At 30.6% G+C, this 15,105-nt stretch overlaps 2 protein-coding genes across 2 annotated transcripts; one reads left to right on the forward strand and one right to left on the reverse strand.

The window, feature by feature from the left end:
• Nucleotides 1-9,366: 9,366 nt before the first annotated feature.
• LOC11408165 (V-type proton ATPase 16 kDa proteolipid subunit) lies at nucleotides 9,367-10,997 on the forward strand. Its single transcript, XM_003629301.4, has 3 exons — nucleotides 9,367-9,536; nucleotides 9,615-9,900; nucleotides 10,516-10,997. The coding sequence occupies exons 1-3, from the start codon at nucleotides 9,461-9,463 to the stop codon at nucleotides 10,646-10,648; spliced, it is 495 nt and encodes a 164-aa protein (XP_003629349.2). The 5' UTR covers nucleotides 9,367-9,460; the 3' UTR covers nucleotides 10,649-10,997.
• Nucleotides 10,998-11,781: 784 nt separating this feature from the next.
• Nucleotides 11,782-12,867, reverse strand: LOC11422571 (metallothiol transferase FosB). Its single transcript, XM_003629302.4, has 3 exons — nucleotides 12,622-12,867; nucleotides 12,393-12,510; nucleotides 11,782-12,302 (listed from the first exon to the last, which is right to left on the reverse strand). The coding sequence occupies exons 1-3, from the start codon at nucleotides 12,786-12,788 to the stop codon at nucleotides 12,006-12,008; spliced, it is 582 nt and encodes a 193-aa protein (XP_003629350.2). The 5' UTR covers nucleotides 12,789-12,867; the 3' UTR covers nucleotides 11,782-12,005.
• Nucleotides 12,868-15,105: the final 2,238 nt, after the last annotated feature.

Raw genomic sequence — 15,105 nt, forward strand, 5'->3', positions numbered from 1 at the left:
TTAAGGGTTGAACTTTTGTAATAGCGTTTACCAACTGAGAAAAATAAAAGGTGTAATACGTGTTTTAATGTGATAGGAAGTTGCCTTCAATATGATTTCTAAGAGATTGAGAGTGTTGGGTTGTTAGTGTTACACTTGAGCAGGGCCGTATCTAAGGTAAAGCGAAGAGGGCGACCGTCCTAGACCCCAAAAAATAAGTATAATATTTGGACCCTAATTTTTTTTAGGGGTCTATTAGGTTCTAAATATTTTTTTTAGTTCTTTGTATATATCAAGTTTGATGTTTATATATATTTATTAGTTAGGACCCAAATTGTAGGTTCGTCTTAGGCCACCAATATCTCAGAAACGGCCCTTGAGTTGCTAATGTAAGAATTTAGTCATGTAATCTCGAAATACACGAGTCAAAATCCTATTAGATACAATTGTAAAATGATAATTAATTAGTGTCACATTAATTTACTAAAAAATCCACTTTTTCAATTTGCAAAAAAATCCTATTAGATACAATATTCATTCTTGGATATTGTATTGCAAAAAATTCAAGTTAATTTCACTTAGACTAAAAATAAGGCTTGAATTGTCACCAAAAATAATAAAACTTAAAATAGGTTTATTAATAATGACATTTCTATTTTACAAGTCAATTTTGTCATGATGAATTATGTTCAATATAAAAAATTAATGTGATATTAGAATATGTCACTCTACACCATTCAATATATCATTTGTTGTGGATTCTACCATAAACTATTTAAAACCAAAATTAATAAATAAAAAGTTGAAACTGCAACAAATACACTCACAATTGAAAAATACAAAGTACGTGTTCAAAAACATGTCACATTGCTGGTTCATAAGAAAATTATAAATTCCTTAAATAACATATTAGAAAACTCTGCAATTCATCATATGCATAAATGAAACCAACTGAAAAACAATATGAGCACAAAGAGAAAAAGACAGCCCTATTTTTTTAGGGAGAAAAACTTCATCTTCTCTTTAAGTTCCCTTTCTCCTTTACTTATTGAGGAGGGGTGGTGGTTTTATGTCGTTTTTTTTTTACTATAATATACCCTTTGCATTATTTTTTTCCTTTCTTTTAATCTAAATAAGTGGTTTCACATATATCAAATTTATCTTATGTTTATTCGTAATATCGTCGTATGAGTGACGTTGTGTTGTTCGTCGTCTTATTCATTGTTGTTTGATTTTGAATTTTGTTGCGGTGTTCGTTTGGTTCCTAATAAGAAAAACACACACTTTTGATAAATAAGATTGTAAAAAAAAAAAAAAGAGTTTTTTTTAAGGAAAAAAGTATTTTCTAACATTTACAATTATAATCTTATTTATTAAAAGTGTAGGCGAAATAAAATTTACTTTTTCAGAATTTTTACTATTCATTATAGAGAAAATTAATTATTTTGCACGATAAAATGTAAAAAAATTAGTATGATTTTTATTAGTTAGGAAATTATGTTCTTCTTATGAAATGATATTTTTTAAAATATAAAAGTCGACAAATAACTTTTATTTCATAAAAATGATCGTTAATTTATAAATTTAGAAAACAAGAGTACCAATACACCTCAATTTATGAGTGTACCATAAAAATTCCTGAAATTTATTCACGAATTCAACATGTAATGACGTTAATCTTTATTTCGGGGCTCATATTGATCCCTTATTTTTTTTAAAAACAAAGGTTGCGTATAAATCTTTTAATATATTTAATTGGTACCACATTACTCCCTTTCATCTATCAAAGGCTAATGATGTTAATTGCAATATATGTGGCATGTAAGTCAACATCTCCTTCTTTCTACTTTACCAATTCCCATATAAATGAAAGTTATGGTTCATTGGAACCCATTTTTCCTCAAATTTATCACCCCAAACTAGAGATTGCAACCAATTTCCTTCCTCATCTGAGCTAACAGGTCAAATTCACAAGGTTCCTCATAAGTTTCCTTTTTGAAACCGTTGAACAATGGTGCAGAGAGTGGATACAACACAAATTCACATGGATCTCGTACTTCAGAACAATGAATTCACATGGAAAGGAATAACATAGTACCAGTTAATCAAATCGAAGGACCTATATGCATCACTATTTCTTCTAATAAGGGATCAATATGAAAGCTAAAATAAAGATAAGAGACCAAAAATGTGCTTAAGCCAAAAAAAGAATGAGAGAGTGAAGTAAGGTATCGCGATCAATCGATAAAAGACATTGACGCTATATTATAAAGTTGAACAATATTCTATCTCCTACATTTTTTATAGAGGATTTAACAAATCTTTGTATGATTTGAGACTTACTTTTTCCACCCCATGGTTTTCAAGACATTGGGAAGGAAAAACACTATATTTTTATTCATTTACTCGAATGCGAGAAAAAATAGATTTAGGCTTATATAATTCGAACTGATCAAATTAACGATCGTCTCGACCATTGAGACACAAGAAGGGCGGGGAATGTTGAGTATTGATGTCTGATGATGGTGCATCGTATGATATTTTTGGCTATGTTTTTAGCACTTTTCTTTACATTTGAAGATAGATAAGATAATAATTAGAGGAGTTGTCAATGGTTTGAGTAACATATTGTATTGTTTTTACTTGAGTCGTTGCAATTCACTTTTATCTTAAATCATGCAACTCCATAAATGTTTTGAGTGTTTTGTAGTGAGAAATCGTGTAAATTGACAAATCGAGACATCACATGAAGGATAAAGGATATGAAGATTGAAGTTCAATGGTTTTTATAAGGTTCTTAAAGACAATAAAAAGTGAAGAAAATTCATTTCAAGTTTCAAGGCATTGCAAGACAGAAAAACGGGCGAAAAAGGGTCAAAAACTGTTGAATTCATGTAGGAGGGTAGCCTCAAGTGCCCCTGTCCATAAAGCCATGCGCCCCTGCGCCCAGAGGCGGCCAGAAACGACAATTTGCTTGTTTTTCCAAGCTGGATCGGTGTAAAAAATTCAGTTTTCTTCTCTTGAACCATAAGTAATCATAGGCTATAAATTGAGACCCTTGCACACATTATTATTTATTCAGAAAGCTAGCGGTTCAATGCAAAGGTCAAACATTAGAGTTCAAAGGCAAGATTTCATCCTCCTCTTGTTCTTTCTAGAGCATGTTTTTCTATTGATTTGTTATGATGTCTGTTGTTGTGAGCAACTAAACCTCTTGATTAGGGTTTTAAGATGAACCTCTTCTTATTTGTTGGATTCAATTAATAAAGTTTATATTCGATTATGTTTTTCTTGTGTTCGAGTTAATTCGTTCTTGTCTATGCTTAATGCTTTTTTAATTGAGAATCCGTATCAGTAATCTTGAAAATTGATATATAGAGAATTAGTAGGATTGACAACCCGACTTTATTACTTTGTTCATGGCAGTTCCAATCGCTTAAATCTTCATCATAATTAATGAAATTAAGTGTAAAACTTCGTAATTTCTAAATCTTCCTTCTGGTAACGTCGTAATTATAATTAGGTCTTGAGTAGACACCACATAATTTATTGTTTTCTAAGTTAATTCTAAGAAAGATGAAAGGGGATTCAAAGATTCTCTAATCGCTGTTAATCATCTGAATCACAAACCTAATCTTTTATTGGGGAGAGCAATTAAACCCTGCAAATCTATTCAAATCTCTTTTAACTTCACTCTTAAGAATAAGTTTTGATAATTGCTGAGTTGAACAACAATCTATTTGGAGAACGATAAACTTACTACTTTATTACTTGTTACAATTTGGTGCACTTGCCAATTTTGTCCATCAATGTCCATTAAATGAATGAGATGGGCGTGTTCGGTTCACCTAGATGAAGCTCCGGAACAACGACAACATGAGAACCATATTCTCTATATTTGTTCAGTATAGTTCAAAGGGACCGATTGAGTTAGACGCTTCTTTTGTCATATATATTTTTCATGATATTTTTGAAATGTCTGATATTTTTTGTCTCTAGATCAACAAAGAAATCATGGCTTGCATTGATTGACCATATGATGATTTTATTTGGTTGATCTATGATCTTGTTTGTGTTTAATTTTCTCGTTTTACGTTGTTTTATTTTGTTTGTTAAATTTTGTTGTTGACATTGTTATGTTTAGTTTATGTTGTTGTTGTTGTTGTCGTTGTAGAATTGATTTAATGAAATAAAATATAGGTAGGTTTTAGAGTTCATATTATATAATATTAAACAACCTAAAATTTGGACAGTGGCTTAATCAGTAGTCTTTGAAAGTTCAGATGACTTTGGATGGTCAAATGACATAGTTTACATATTCTATTGAGTTGGATTGAATTTAAATATTGTTTTATTCTCAACTTTGTCTATAAATACCCTTCCTTTCTTCTATATTCTTCATTCTAAGAAGAAAAAAAAAGATTTATAACTAATATAAAGGAAGATATATATGTAATTTTGCTTAAATCATTAATATTTAAGCACAATATGTGCAAAGAAATTTTATTTTTTTGGTCAAACAAAAAGTGCAAAGGGAAGATAGCGACGACATCAAACTTACAAATCAACAATTGAACACATGGAAAAACTCAAAATGTTCAATGGAGACAAAAGCAACAATGCACACCACAAAAAATGATACTCCATCCATCACGAATTAGTTGAGTCATTTTTTCTTTTCACACATATTAAGACAAATGTATAAATGAAGGAGAGATAAAAATGATTTTAAGTGTTCTTGTTAAGTATTGATGCATTCTTCACTATCATAAATGCAAAGTGGAATATAATGAATTGGAAGTTGTGAAAGTAATATTAATTAGAGTTATAAAGGGAAAAAAGTAATTAATATTGTATTGAAAAGTGAAATAACTCATTTATTTTAGGATACTTTTTTTTTTTTACAAATGACTTAGTTATTGTGAGACGGAGTGAGTAACGAAATTTAAGAGATTTTGTTTTATACCACCACAAAAAATAAATATTTATTGTATCTATCAAATTAGACACAAATGATTTCTTTCGACAAAAGAGCCTATTATTATTTCCTCCGTTCTTAAATATAAACAAATTTTACTTTTTAGGTTCATTCAATTAATTATGTATGTGGTCTATAATATGAACTATATATCATTTAATTAAATGAACCTAAAAAGTTAAATTTGCTTATATTTTAGAATGGAGGGAGTACGATTCTTTTAAAATTAGTCAAATGTTGCCGTCCAAAATAAAAATATGATACAAAATTAATGGCCATGAGTTTGCTTTATATGATAAAGAACTCGAAATGCTTAACCACTTAATAATTACCCTCCAAACACTACCAAAAACTAATACTTTGTAATGCTTAACCTAACCACATAATAATCACCCTCCAAATACTACCAAAAATTAATACTTCGTACGTTCCAATCTTCGATAGTTTAAAATTTTTTGAATAAATAAAATTAAAAAGTTGTTTAATAAATGGATATTTGTATCAAATTGATTTTATTTTTATCATGATATGGCAATACACAAAACTGATGTGCGGTTTTTGTGGAGATGCTACGATGGTCAGCAGAGAGCCAGAGACATTTGTTGCAGCATTGGTATTATATAATCCAAAACAACACAGTTAGGCTTCAGGTTATATATATAATTGAAATGGGGACAATTTAGAAAATTTTCAGGGTGTACGAGAAGTTATTAGGATGGAAAAAAATTCTTCAACAAAAATCGGCACTTGTGAGTTGTGACACAAGTATGCAACTTACTCGGGTAAGGCTACGGTGGGAGACCTCTTTAGGTCTCCTACCGTAGGAGACTTTAATTTTTTTTTATTTTTTTTGCAAAATAAATAGAAGTGAGCCGTTGGATTATGAACCTCTATGATAGTTAGCATAAACCAACAAACACCTAATATATTTTTATTTTCTTCCTTTTTCCCCCTCCTCTCCTCTCATTCTTGGTACGGAGCCTTCTTCCTCACAAACAACTGAGATTTGCAGCAACCTTTAACCCAATTCTACAGCAACAAATCATAATATGGACAAGAATTTTGGACAGTTGATTATTTTGATTGAATTAAAAATAATAAAAATAAAACATGATTCAAGCTCATCACTGCATTTTTGGGTGAGCATTTAAAGATTAAATTCAACATCATAAAATAATGATTTTTCCAGAATTTAATTTCGGATTTAAAGTGAGAATTAATAATATTAGTACATTTTAATCAAAATAATCCCCATAAAATTAAGCCCAGAAGCTTCAAACACAATCGTCAATGGCTACCACTCATAGAGATTTATATTTTCAATATGTACACAGTCATCTACTTTATATCTTTCTTCCCCAAACCACTTCTTCTTCCTTTTTCACTTCCACTCAAACTCTTCAATGGGGGGTTTTTCCCTCACGGCTTTCTCTCTTCGTTTGTTTTCAATGCATGTGAGCTCTCTGAAAATTATGGGTGCCAAAGAACTACTTTCAGTAAGGAAGATGGTTTGAAGGATGGTGAGTGTACGGTGATGTGAGAAACCTAGAGTAACCTGGTGAATGAGGGTAGTTTGGGAACCAAAAAATTTCATAGGAAGGATATCGTACTACCAATTGTATAATGAACAATTGAGTTTAATTTTTATTTTCCAATTTTGCATAAAAAATTTAAGGATTAATTATGTTTAAGGTCTCTATAAATAAGCGAGCTTTCAACATTGGTCCCTATTTAAATTTTATTAAATTTTTCATCCCCAACGTTTTTTTCGGTTTGTAAGTTTGATCCTTGCCGTCAAACTGTGTTGACTAGGCGAACAGAATGTTGACTCAGACATGCCACATGGACATTTCAAGTGACATGGTTGCCATGTGGTAAATGACATCATATGTTTTAGGTCCCTATAAAATTGAGACATTTTAAGTTTAGTCCTTACTTAATTATAATAGTGTTTTTAGTCCATATAAAACAATTATGCACTCAGTTTTAGTCTCTGCTAAATCTAAATTTGTTTAATTATGCTTAAACTTTTAAGATTTTGAACAATTTTTTGCACAAGTATTAAGAACATCACGAAAAGTTTATCTGCAAAAAATTATCTCAAAATTTTATTCCTGCGTCTAGATTTTTTTTACTTTTATTTTGAACTTTTGTCTTTTAAAAAAAATTATATTTAAATTATTTCATGTTAAAAAATTATAAATTTTAGTAAACGAACCTTTAGTAATGTTCTAAACTTGTATAAAAAAATCATTGAAAAATTTAAGAGTTTTTTAGAAGAGCGTCGTCGGCATGAACGAGGTGGTGAAAAATCCAAACTCTCTCCTACTCTATTCACCACCTCGTTCACGCTGGCGACGCTCTTCTAAACTTCGCTTGCAAATTCATCTAAGACATCAATTTCAACAACTTAATCACACGTCAACTTCAACATACAAAAACTCAACAATATTCACCATTGAAAAATCCAGCAACAACCTTTTCGAGAGAGAAATGGAACCAGTCGATTTTCAAGGTTCGAATCGGAAAACTAAGAGTGGGAGCGAAGAAGATTGAAGAGAGCGAAGTAGTAACAAAGAGAAACAGTAACACATATCTGGGTTTTTTCCCCGGCAAATTCAGGGAATGACCAGAAATATTTGTAGGGTGAAATATTTTATGGATCTGGAAGAATAAAAAAGAATGAAGGAGAGTGATAGGCTTTGACAAAAATTATGGGAAAATTTGTAACTATCCTTAAACTCTTAAATTTTTCAATGATTTTTTTTTATACAAGTTTAGAACATTACAAACGGCTCATTTAATAAATTTAGAATTTTTTAATATGAAATAAATTAAATATGGATTTTTTTAGTAGACAAAAGTTCAAAATAAAAGTAACAAAATTCTGGACGCATAAATAAAATTTTGAGATAATTTTTTGTAGATGAACTTTTCGTAATGTTCTTAACACTTGTGCAAAAAATTGTTCAAAATCTTAAAAGTTTAAGCATAATTAAACAAATTTAAATTTACTAAGGACTAAAATTGAGTGCATAATTTTTTTATATGGACTAAAAACACTATTATAATTAAATAAGGACTAAACTTAAAAGGTCCCAATTTTATAGGGTCAAAAAACATATGATGTCATTTACCACATGGCAGCCATGTCACTTGAAATGTCAATGTGACATGTCTGAGTCAGCTAACTGTTGGCCTAGTCAGCACAATTTGACGGCAATGACCAAACTTGTAAACGAAAAAAAACGTTGAGGATGAAAAATTTAATAAAATTTAAATAGGGATCAATATTGGAAGCTCGTTTATTTATAAGAACTTTAAACATAATTAACCCAAAATTTAAATCATCACGTTCTGGAGTTTTTTCCCAACAATTCTTCACAATTATTCTCATGTGATTATCCAATATCCATCAACGAGAAAGAGCAAGAGGGATCAGTGGCGTGGGAGAGAACTAATAGTTGAAAGTAATTAGGTGTTGGATGTGTATAATAAGCATCTTGATCCAAGGGTTGATTAACCTTCATCCTATGGTTTATATTCATTTAAAAACAAAACAAAAAAAAACACTAAGTCTCCTATGGTAGGTGACCTATTAAGGTTGTCCACCAGAAACGGAGCCACACGGAGCCACTTACTTGAGGGATAGTAAGTTATAATCATCTTACTTGTGAGTTATAATCCTATAAAAAATCTATAATATTTTAAAAAGGTAAATTTATTATTTAGATTTAATATGGTAAGTTTTAAATTTTTTCAAAAGTCAACACATTCAACCAAACCAAACCATCTTGTGTTTATCAATTTAAATTGTTTCAAATTTCGTGGGAATTTTTTGCAAAAATCAAACTAAACTAAATGGATAGTTTTTTTTATTATTATTTATTTGCGGGGACTTGGTCTCAAACTCAAATCTCTAAAGTAGAAGAGTTGATTTTCAATGAAGTAGCTTCTATGAAGACCAACTAATAATAATGACCATAAGAGTATATCTTATATTCCTTCAAAAAAACAAAAAAAAAGTATATCTTATATACTTTAGTCCAAACATTTTTTTGTTGTTTGAAGAACTTAGTCCAAACATTTAGTATTTTGAATTTGTGAAGTATCTATGATGTGTTTTATTTTTTGAGGAGAAATTATCTATGACGATGATAATAACTTTTTCACCAACATGATGATGATAATAATTTTTTTTTTGAAGGAATGATGATAATAATAATTAAGTACCAGTTTCAAAAAATAAATAAATAATTAAGTACCAAAAAATAATAAAAGTAATAATATTACTTGACATATTTCAAATGATTTTTTTTTATTATTTGTAACAAACATTCCAAAAAATAAAATAATAATAATGCTTTCTCTTTTTAAAAAAAATTGATTTAATTATTTTACAATAAGGATGTGAGTGATATAAAAAAATAAAAGACAGAAAAAAGAAGAGGAAGAAATCCATCCCGATCACAGATCAGAAATCAAACAGATCGATCCACAAAAATGGCTCCATTCAGCGGCGACGAAACTGCTCCTTTCTTCGGCTTCCTCGGTGCCGCAGCGGCACTCGTTTTCTCATGTAAGCATCATCATCAATCATAACAAATTGAATAATAATAACAATAACGATCTCTGAAACGATGTCGTTTTGTGGCAGGTATGGGAGCGGCATACGGAACAGCGAAGAGTGGTGTAGGAGTAGCATCGATGGGAGTGATGAGACCTGAACTTGTTATGAAATCTATTGTTCCTGTTGTTATGGCTGGTGTTTTGGGTATTTATGGTTTGATTATTGCTGTTATTATTAGTACTGGGATTAATCCTAAGGCTAAATCTTATTATCTCTTTGATGGTTACGCTCATCTTTCTTCTGGTCTTGCTTGTGGTCTTGCTGGTCTTTCTGCTGGTATGGCTATTGGAATCGTCGGTGATGCCGGTGTTAGGTATTTCACTTCAATCTTACTCTCATGTTGAATAATAATTACAATTAATCATATTTGTAACTTTATGATTAGATATCATTTAACTAATGATTGTGAATCGTGATTGATTGACTGTAAATGCATATGTATTAACCAAGTATGATAACTTTATGATTAAATAAAATCTTGTATCATAATTGCTTAAGCAAGTGTTTGGATACATGGTTGAGCAATTTATAAATTTGTTGAAGAATCAACTAGTTAGTACCTTTATCTGTTGATAATAATGGTTACCAAGTTGGCTGGGAGTGTGGAAGAAATCTTATTGGTTTACTGATATGGATTGAATGCACACACTTTTTGTTGTGATAACATCTATTGTTTGATGTTTAATCAACTAAATAGTACAGAGCTGCAATCATATTTGATTATTCAATTGATGGTTTCATTTGATCCTTGGGCATAAATATAATCAGTTTGAGAATAAAATTAGGTTAGTTTCAGGTGACACATCATGTGGCATTTTTGGTTCCATCTAGTTGATTCAGAACTTAATACTGACTGGATAAATGGAATTTAATTTTAAGCTTCATTTCAATGAATTGAATTTGACTTGCTGATAACTGTCTTTTGCAGAGCAAATGCTCAACAGCCAAAGCTTTTTGTTGGAATGATTCTCATCCTCATTTTCGCCGAGGCGTTGGCGTTGTACGGACTTATTGTTGGCATCATCCTCTCTTCCCGCGCTGGCCAATCCAGGGCTGAGTAAAGTCATATTTCATGTTGGTCGTGGTTTACAGAGCCACAGATTGTGAATGTCACTGTGGAGCTGGCTTTGCTAATGTTCGTACACTGGTTGCTGTTTTTCATTATTCATGTTATTCTATTTATTTATGCACTCTTTATAAAGTTGAGGTTATCTAGGACCAATAATAAAGCTTTTCTCTGCGCGTCATTAGTTTTGAATTATATATGCTCAATTAATAGATCAGAGATCTATATACTTAGACAGATGTTTGTTTTGATTCCAATAACTTATTAAGTATGGTTTTGTACTTGCCAAAATGTATCTCCCAAACAACCCAGACTTTTCATTAATATTATTTTATTCAATATGATCTCTCTGCATGTCTTTAAATCTGTTTTTATGAAGATGATAGCATCTTGCTCTGGTTTGGGCAGGATACAGAGTAAAGTAAGTAGGAATACTGTGATATAATTGACTGCATGTGTTGCAGTTGTAATAGTAAATGTTAAATTGGCTTGTAGATAGCATTGAAGCTGTCAACACAAGGCTATACACTACTAAAAAAACAAAAATTAGTGAGGGAAAACGTGAAATCCCTCTCTAATTCCGTCACTAAATTTTGCGACCATAGAATTTGTGAGGAATTTCATTTTTTCCGTCACTAATTTCCCTCGTTAATTTTGCTTTTTCTAGTAGTGATACATGTTTGGATTGACAGCTAATTTTGCAAAGCTGCAGTTTTGTTGAAGCTCTAAAGTGTTTGCTCTAATCACGTTGTCGTTAGTATATCGTGACTTTGCCTAATTTATCGTCTACGTCTTTTGCTTTTTATTTGCGTTGACTCAGTTGAGGTTTTTAACATTTTTGATAGGTTGTTTGGATAATCATCCTAACAGGAGTTTGATCGTAAAATGATAGTGTCTTTTGATTATATATTTTTTTCTTTTTGAAAACAAAACAAATTCCTTTGATTTTGATATGAAACCAACACTACAATGTGGTACCGGGTGATAAATGTAGTGGCTGGGTATATATGGATCCACCTGTTCATAAAGTTTTTTGGTAGTCAAGTTCTACCTTATCAAACAATACAATTTAAATAGGTTTATTTTTCTTCACTCGTAGGGTAAAAGTAATAAAGAGGTTCCCTCCCCTGTTAAAAATTTGTTACAAGTTGTATCATACAACAAGTTTCACAATTTTATTATTTCAAACACACGATATACAACATAGTTTTTGATAGTTTTGAATACATAAATTAACAACAATGCTCTGCACCTTTTACTTGTTTTGAAGAACAAACACTTTTCTGATCTTACAGACCAAAAAAGGAAGTTGAAGTTATTCACCACCATATTTCAACATTAATATGGATAACTTAAAATGCAAAGTTCATCATATCCTTGCTCAAGCTTCGCATCATAACATTTTCCATGAATCCACACTTGTTAGAAACAGTCTTCTTAAAGCTCTGGCCTCGTGCCTTGAAAGAGCCGGAAGCAGAAGAGATGGGAACTATTGGGATATTCTCACAGTTGCAAAGCTCTATCATGTATCCATCAGGGTCATGGAAGAACACCTGCTCCACCTTGATTCCTTCATCCTCTACCAAAGCCGTAACATACTTCATCCCCATATCTTCCAACCTCATTTTCACTAGCCCAACATCTGTACACTGCACAAAGCCAAATTGAAACACTTTTAGTAAATATTTTTTACTAGATTTAAAACTAGACTAGAAATTTAGAATGCACAGGTTAATTACTTGGAATGAAATATGGTTGTCCTTGGGATTAATGGGTCGTGATTCACTCATAGGGGTATCAAATTCATCATAATTTGGATTCTCAAGCAGGTGTATTCCAAAACCATAATTATACAACCTACAAAACAAAACAAAAAATTGTAACACATTAAATATTTGTTCAAACAAAGTAATCGACATAAAGTTTCATAAAGAAAATGGTAATGAATCAAAGTATATCGGAACTAACCATGCTCCATTGAATTTGAAAGAGGAGGGGCGTTTGATGAGACCAAAACCCAAGATTTCTTCATAGAACCTCATAGAATCCAACACTGATCTGCACAATATGGAAACATGATTCAGTGAGAGAAGGGGTAGTGGTGCTTCATAGCTGCCAATTTCCTGAATCCCCATTTTCCAATATTCTCCCTTAGGACACTTCACTCAGCTAAACTTTTTTTTTTTTACGTGTTAGCTTGGAAGTGAATTTCATTTGCTAGGTTGTTTCCTATTTATATAAGAAATTTCATGAGGAAATACTATTTTCTTGTCCTTGTGAGTAGGAGTTTTCCTGGAAGGTTCTTTAATTAGAATTTTCATGAAAGGAAGCATAGTTGCTGGTGCAGTTCATATGGGATAAAAAAAAAACAACCATGTGTGGAATAAAGTAAAATAAATCACCAATTTCGTTTTTAAAGTATCATTATCTCTCAAATTCAATTCTTAAAAGTATAATAAATATAATGAATATCCCTTTTAATATAAGAAAATATATGAAATTCATCAATTTAGTCTCTCTAAAGTATATGAAATTCATCAATTTAGTCTTTTTTTTTGTTGGCTAAATTTCAAGTAGGGATTATGAGGTTCAAACTGCAACCTTTACATATTGCAATACATTGTTCATACCAATTAAGTTATGTTAAAAGATACAATTTCTATCCTCTTAATAGCAGAGATAAATTGATGGGTTTTATAAATCTAATGACTAAACTAAGGATTTATTGAATGAAATACTTAGGAAACAACAATAACAACAACAATGATAATAATGTAAAATTGAGTAGTTCAATTGATTTGATCTAGATGTTAAATGAGTTTTAGGATCCAACTTTAAACTCTGATGAATGAAAAAATATTAATCTAACTCCTTATTACTACTAACATTGGCTGTTTCAAAAAACAAAATTAATATATTTGTCTTTAAAATTTATCTATGAGTCAATTTCTAAATTATAAAAGCATAACTATTTCCTTTAAAGAGAGAGAGAGCATAACAATTTGTAGTTGCTGAAAATTTTTGTTGTACATAATACATCCAATCACTTGTAAGATTTTCTTGAGTTTTTCAGTTAAGGATTTTAGACTATTGGTTTAACTAAGTTTGCGAAAATAAAAAACACTGTGCCTAGAGGACTAAATAACAAAAAAAAAAAAAATAAGACTCATTCTTTTACCATCCTATTGATTTTTTGTGCGCCCTATTTTGTTCAAATTATATAATCCGAACCACATAAACATTGCATAAAAATAATTAAATTTCAAATTTTAGAATCCGAACAGGACGCACGAAAAACTTAAAGGATGAGAAAAGTAATGACAGAAAAAGAATAGGTTCCTAAAGCCCTAATTTTACCTACTAAATTATTGAACCGACTCTAATACCCATATTGGAGGTGTATTTATCTGTTAAATAGTTAAATATTTGAACAGTTTTGAACACAAAACCTCGTTATTAAACGAGGAATATAAAATAGTTTTAAAATTGCTCTTTTGGCCCCTTTCATTGCTCATTGACTTCCTGAAATTTCGCTTTTGCTTCTAAATAAAGCAATTTAGAGGAGTTACGAACCGATTGGTCTGTGAGATAACTCCTAAATGTATTTAGGAGATAACTTATGAACTATATTCGAGATAACTCTACTGACACTGGAAGTTTGAACGAATTTAAATTATATTGTCAATTTGCATGATATTTATCAATTTGTGTACTGTTTGTCAATTTGAAGTATTGTTGTTGTTGAATTATGTAATGTTATATCTTTAAATAAAAATTGAAGTGTAATGTCAACTTGAAGTGTTGTTGTTCACAATGCTATTCAGAGACCCATCTAGAGCTACGTTCCGAACACATAATTTTTGAATGCTTTTATTTAGGAGCAAACACATAATTTTGGCGGGCCTATGAAACGGCAGGGGGGAGAAGAGCAATTTACTTATGGGTTTATTTTAACTCCCGCCAATTACTTATTTATTGGTGATAAGTTGATCAATGACAAAAGACTTTTTATTTTATCAATATAAAAGGTTTATGATTCAGAGAAAAATATCGCATTCTAAGTTGTAATAGGTTCCTCCAATCAAAAGTAGTAGGTACAAATTTTTTGTATCTTACAACCTATGATTATTTTTCTTTTTTTAACTCACTACCTATGTTGTTGGATACCGACTTATTCAACTATGATTATAGATAAAAATATAGATAATTATATCCAAATAGTCATAGATAGCGCTAACAAGGGGTGTGGTTTTACCCATTTCAGATTATATAATCTGAAATATATCGGTACCATAACAGAAGACTGAAGTAAAGAATTACTAAAAAATAGTTATAAAACAGAAATCACGACATATCTCAGAGCTCAAATGACGTTGTCTTCCTTATCATACATCATATAAGAAAATTCAATAAAGTATGTGAACTTAATAGAAGTGAAATTGCCCATAAACC

Source organism: Medicago truncatula, chromosome 8, assembly GCF_003473485.1.
Source record: "Medicago truncatula cultivar Jemalong A17 chromosome 8, MtrunA17r5.0-ANR, whole genome shotgun sequence".
Classification (NCBI taxonomy): Eukaryota; Viridiplantae; Streptophyta; class Magnoliopsida; order Fabales; family Fabaceae; genus Medicago; species Medicago truncatula.

Coding starts and splice junctions, on each gene's coding strand:
- LOC11408165 (XM_003629301.4), top strand. CDS start 9,461: ATGGCTCCATTCAGCGGCGACGAAACTGCTCCTTTCTTCGGCTTCCTC. Junction 9,537..9,614: donor AGCGGCACTCGTTTTCTCAT/GTAAGCATCATC, acceptor GTTTTGTGGCAG/GTATGGGAGCGGCATACGGA. Junction 9,901..10,515: donor GTCGGTGATGCCGGTGTTAG/GTATTTCACTTC, acceptor TGTCTTTTGCAG/AGCAAATGCTCAACAGCCAA.
- LOC11422571 (XM_003629302.4), bottom strand. CDS start 12,788: ATGGGGATTCAGGAAATTGGCAGCTATGAAGCACCACTACCCCTTCTC. Junction 12,511..12,621: donor TTCAAATTCAATGGAGCATG/GTTAGTTCCGAT, acceptor TTTGTTTTGTAG/GTTGTATAATTATGGTTTTG. Junction 12,303..12,392: donor ACAACCATATTTCATTCCAA/GTAATTAACCTG, acceptor GGCTTTGTGCAG/TGTACAGATGTTGGGCTAGT.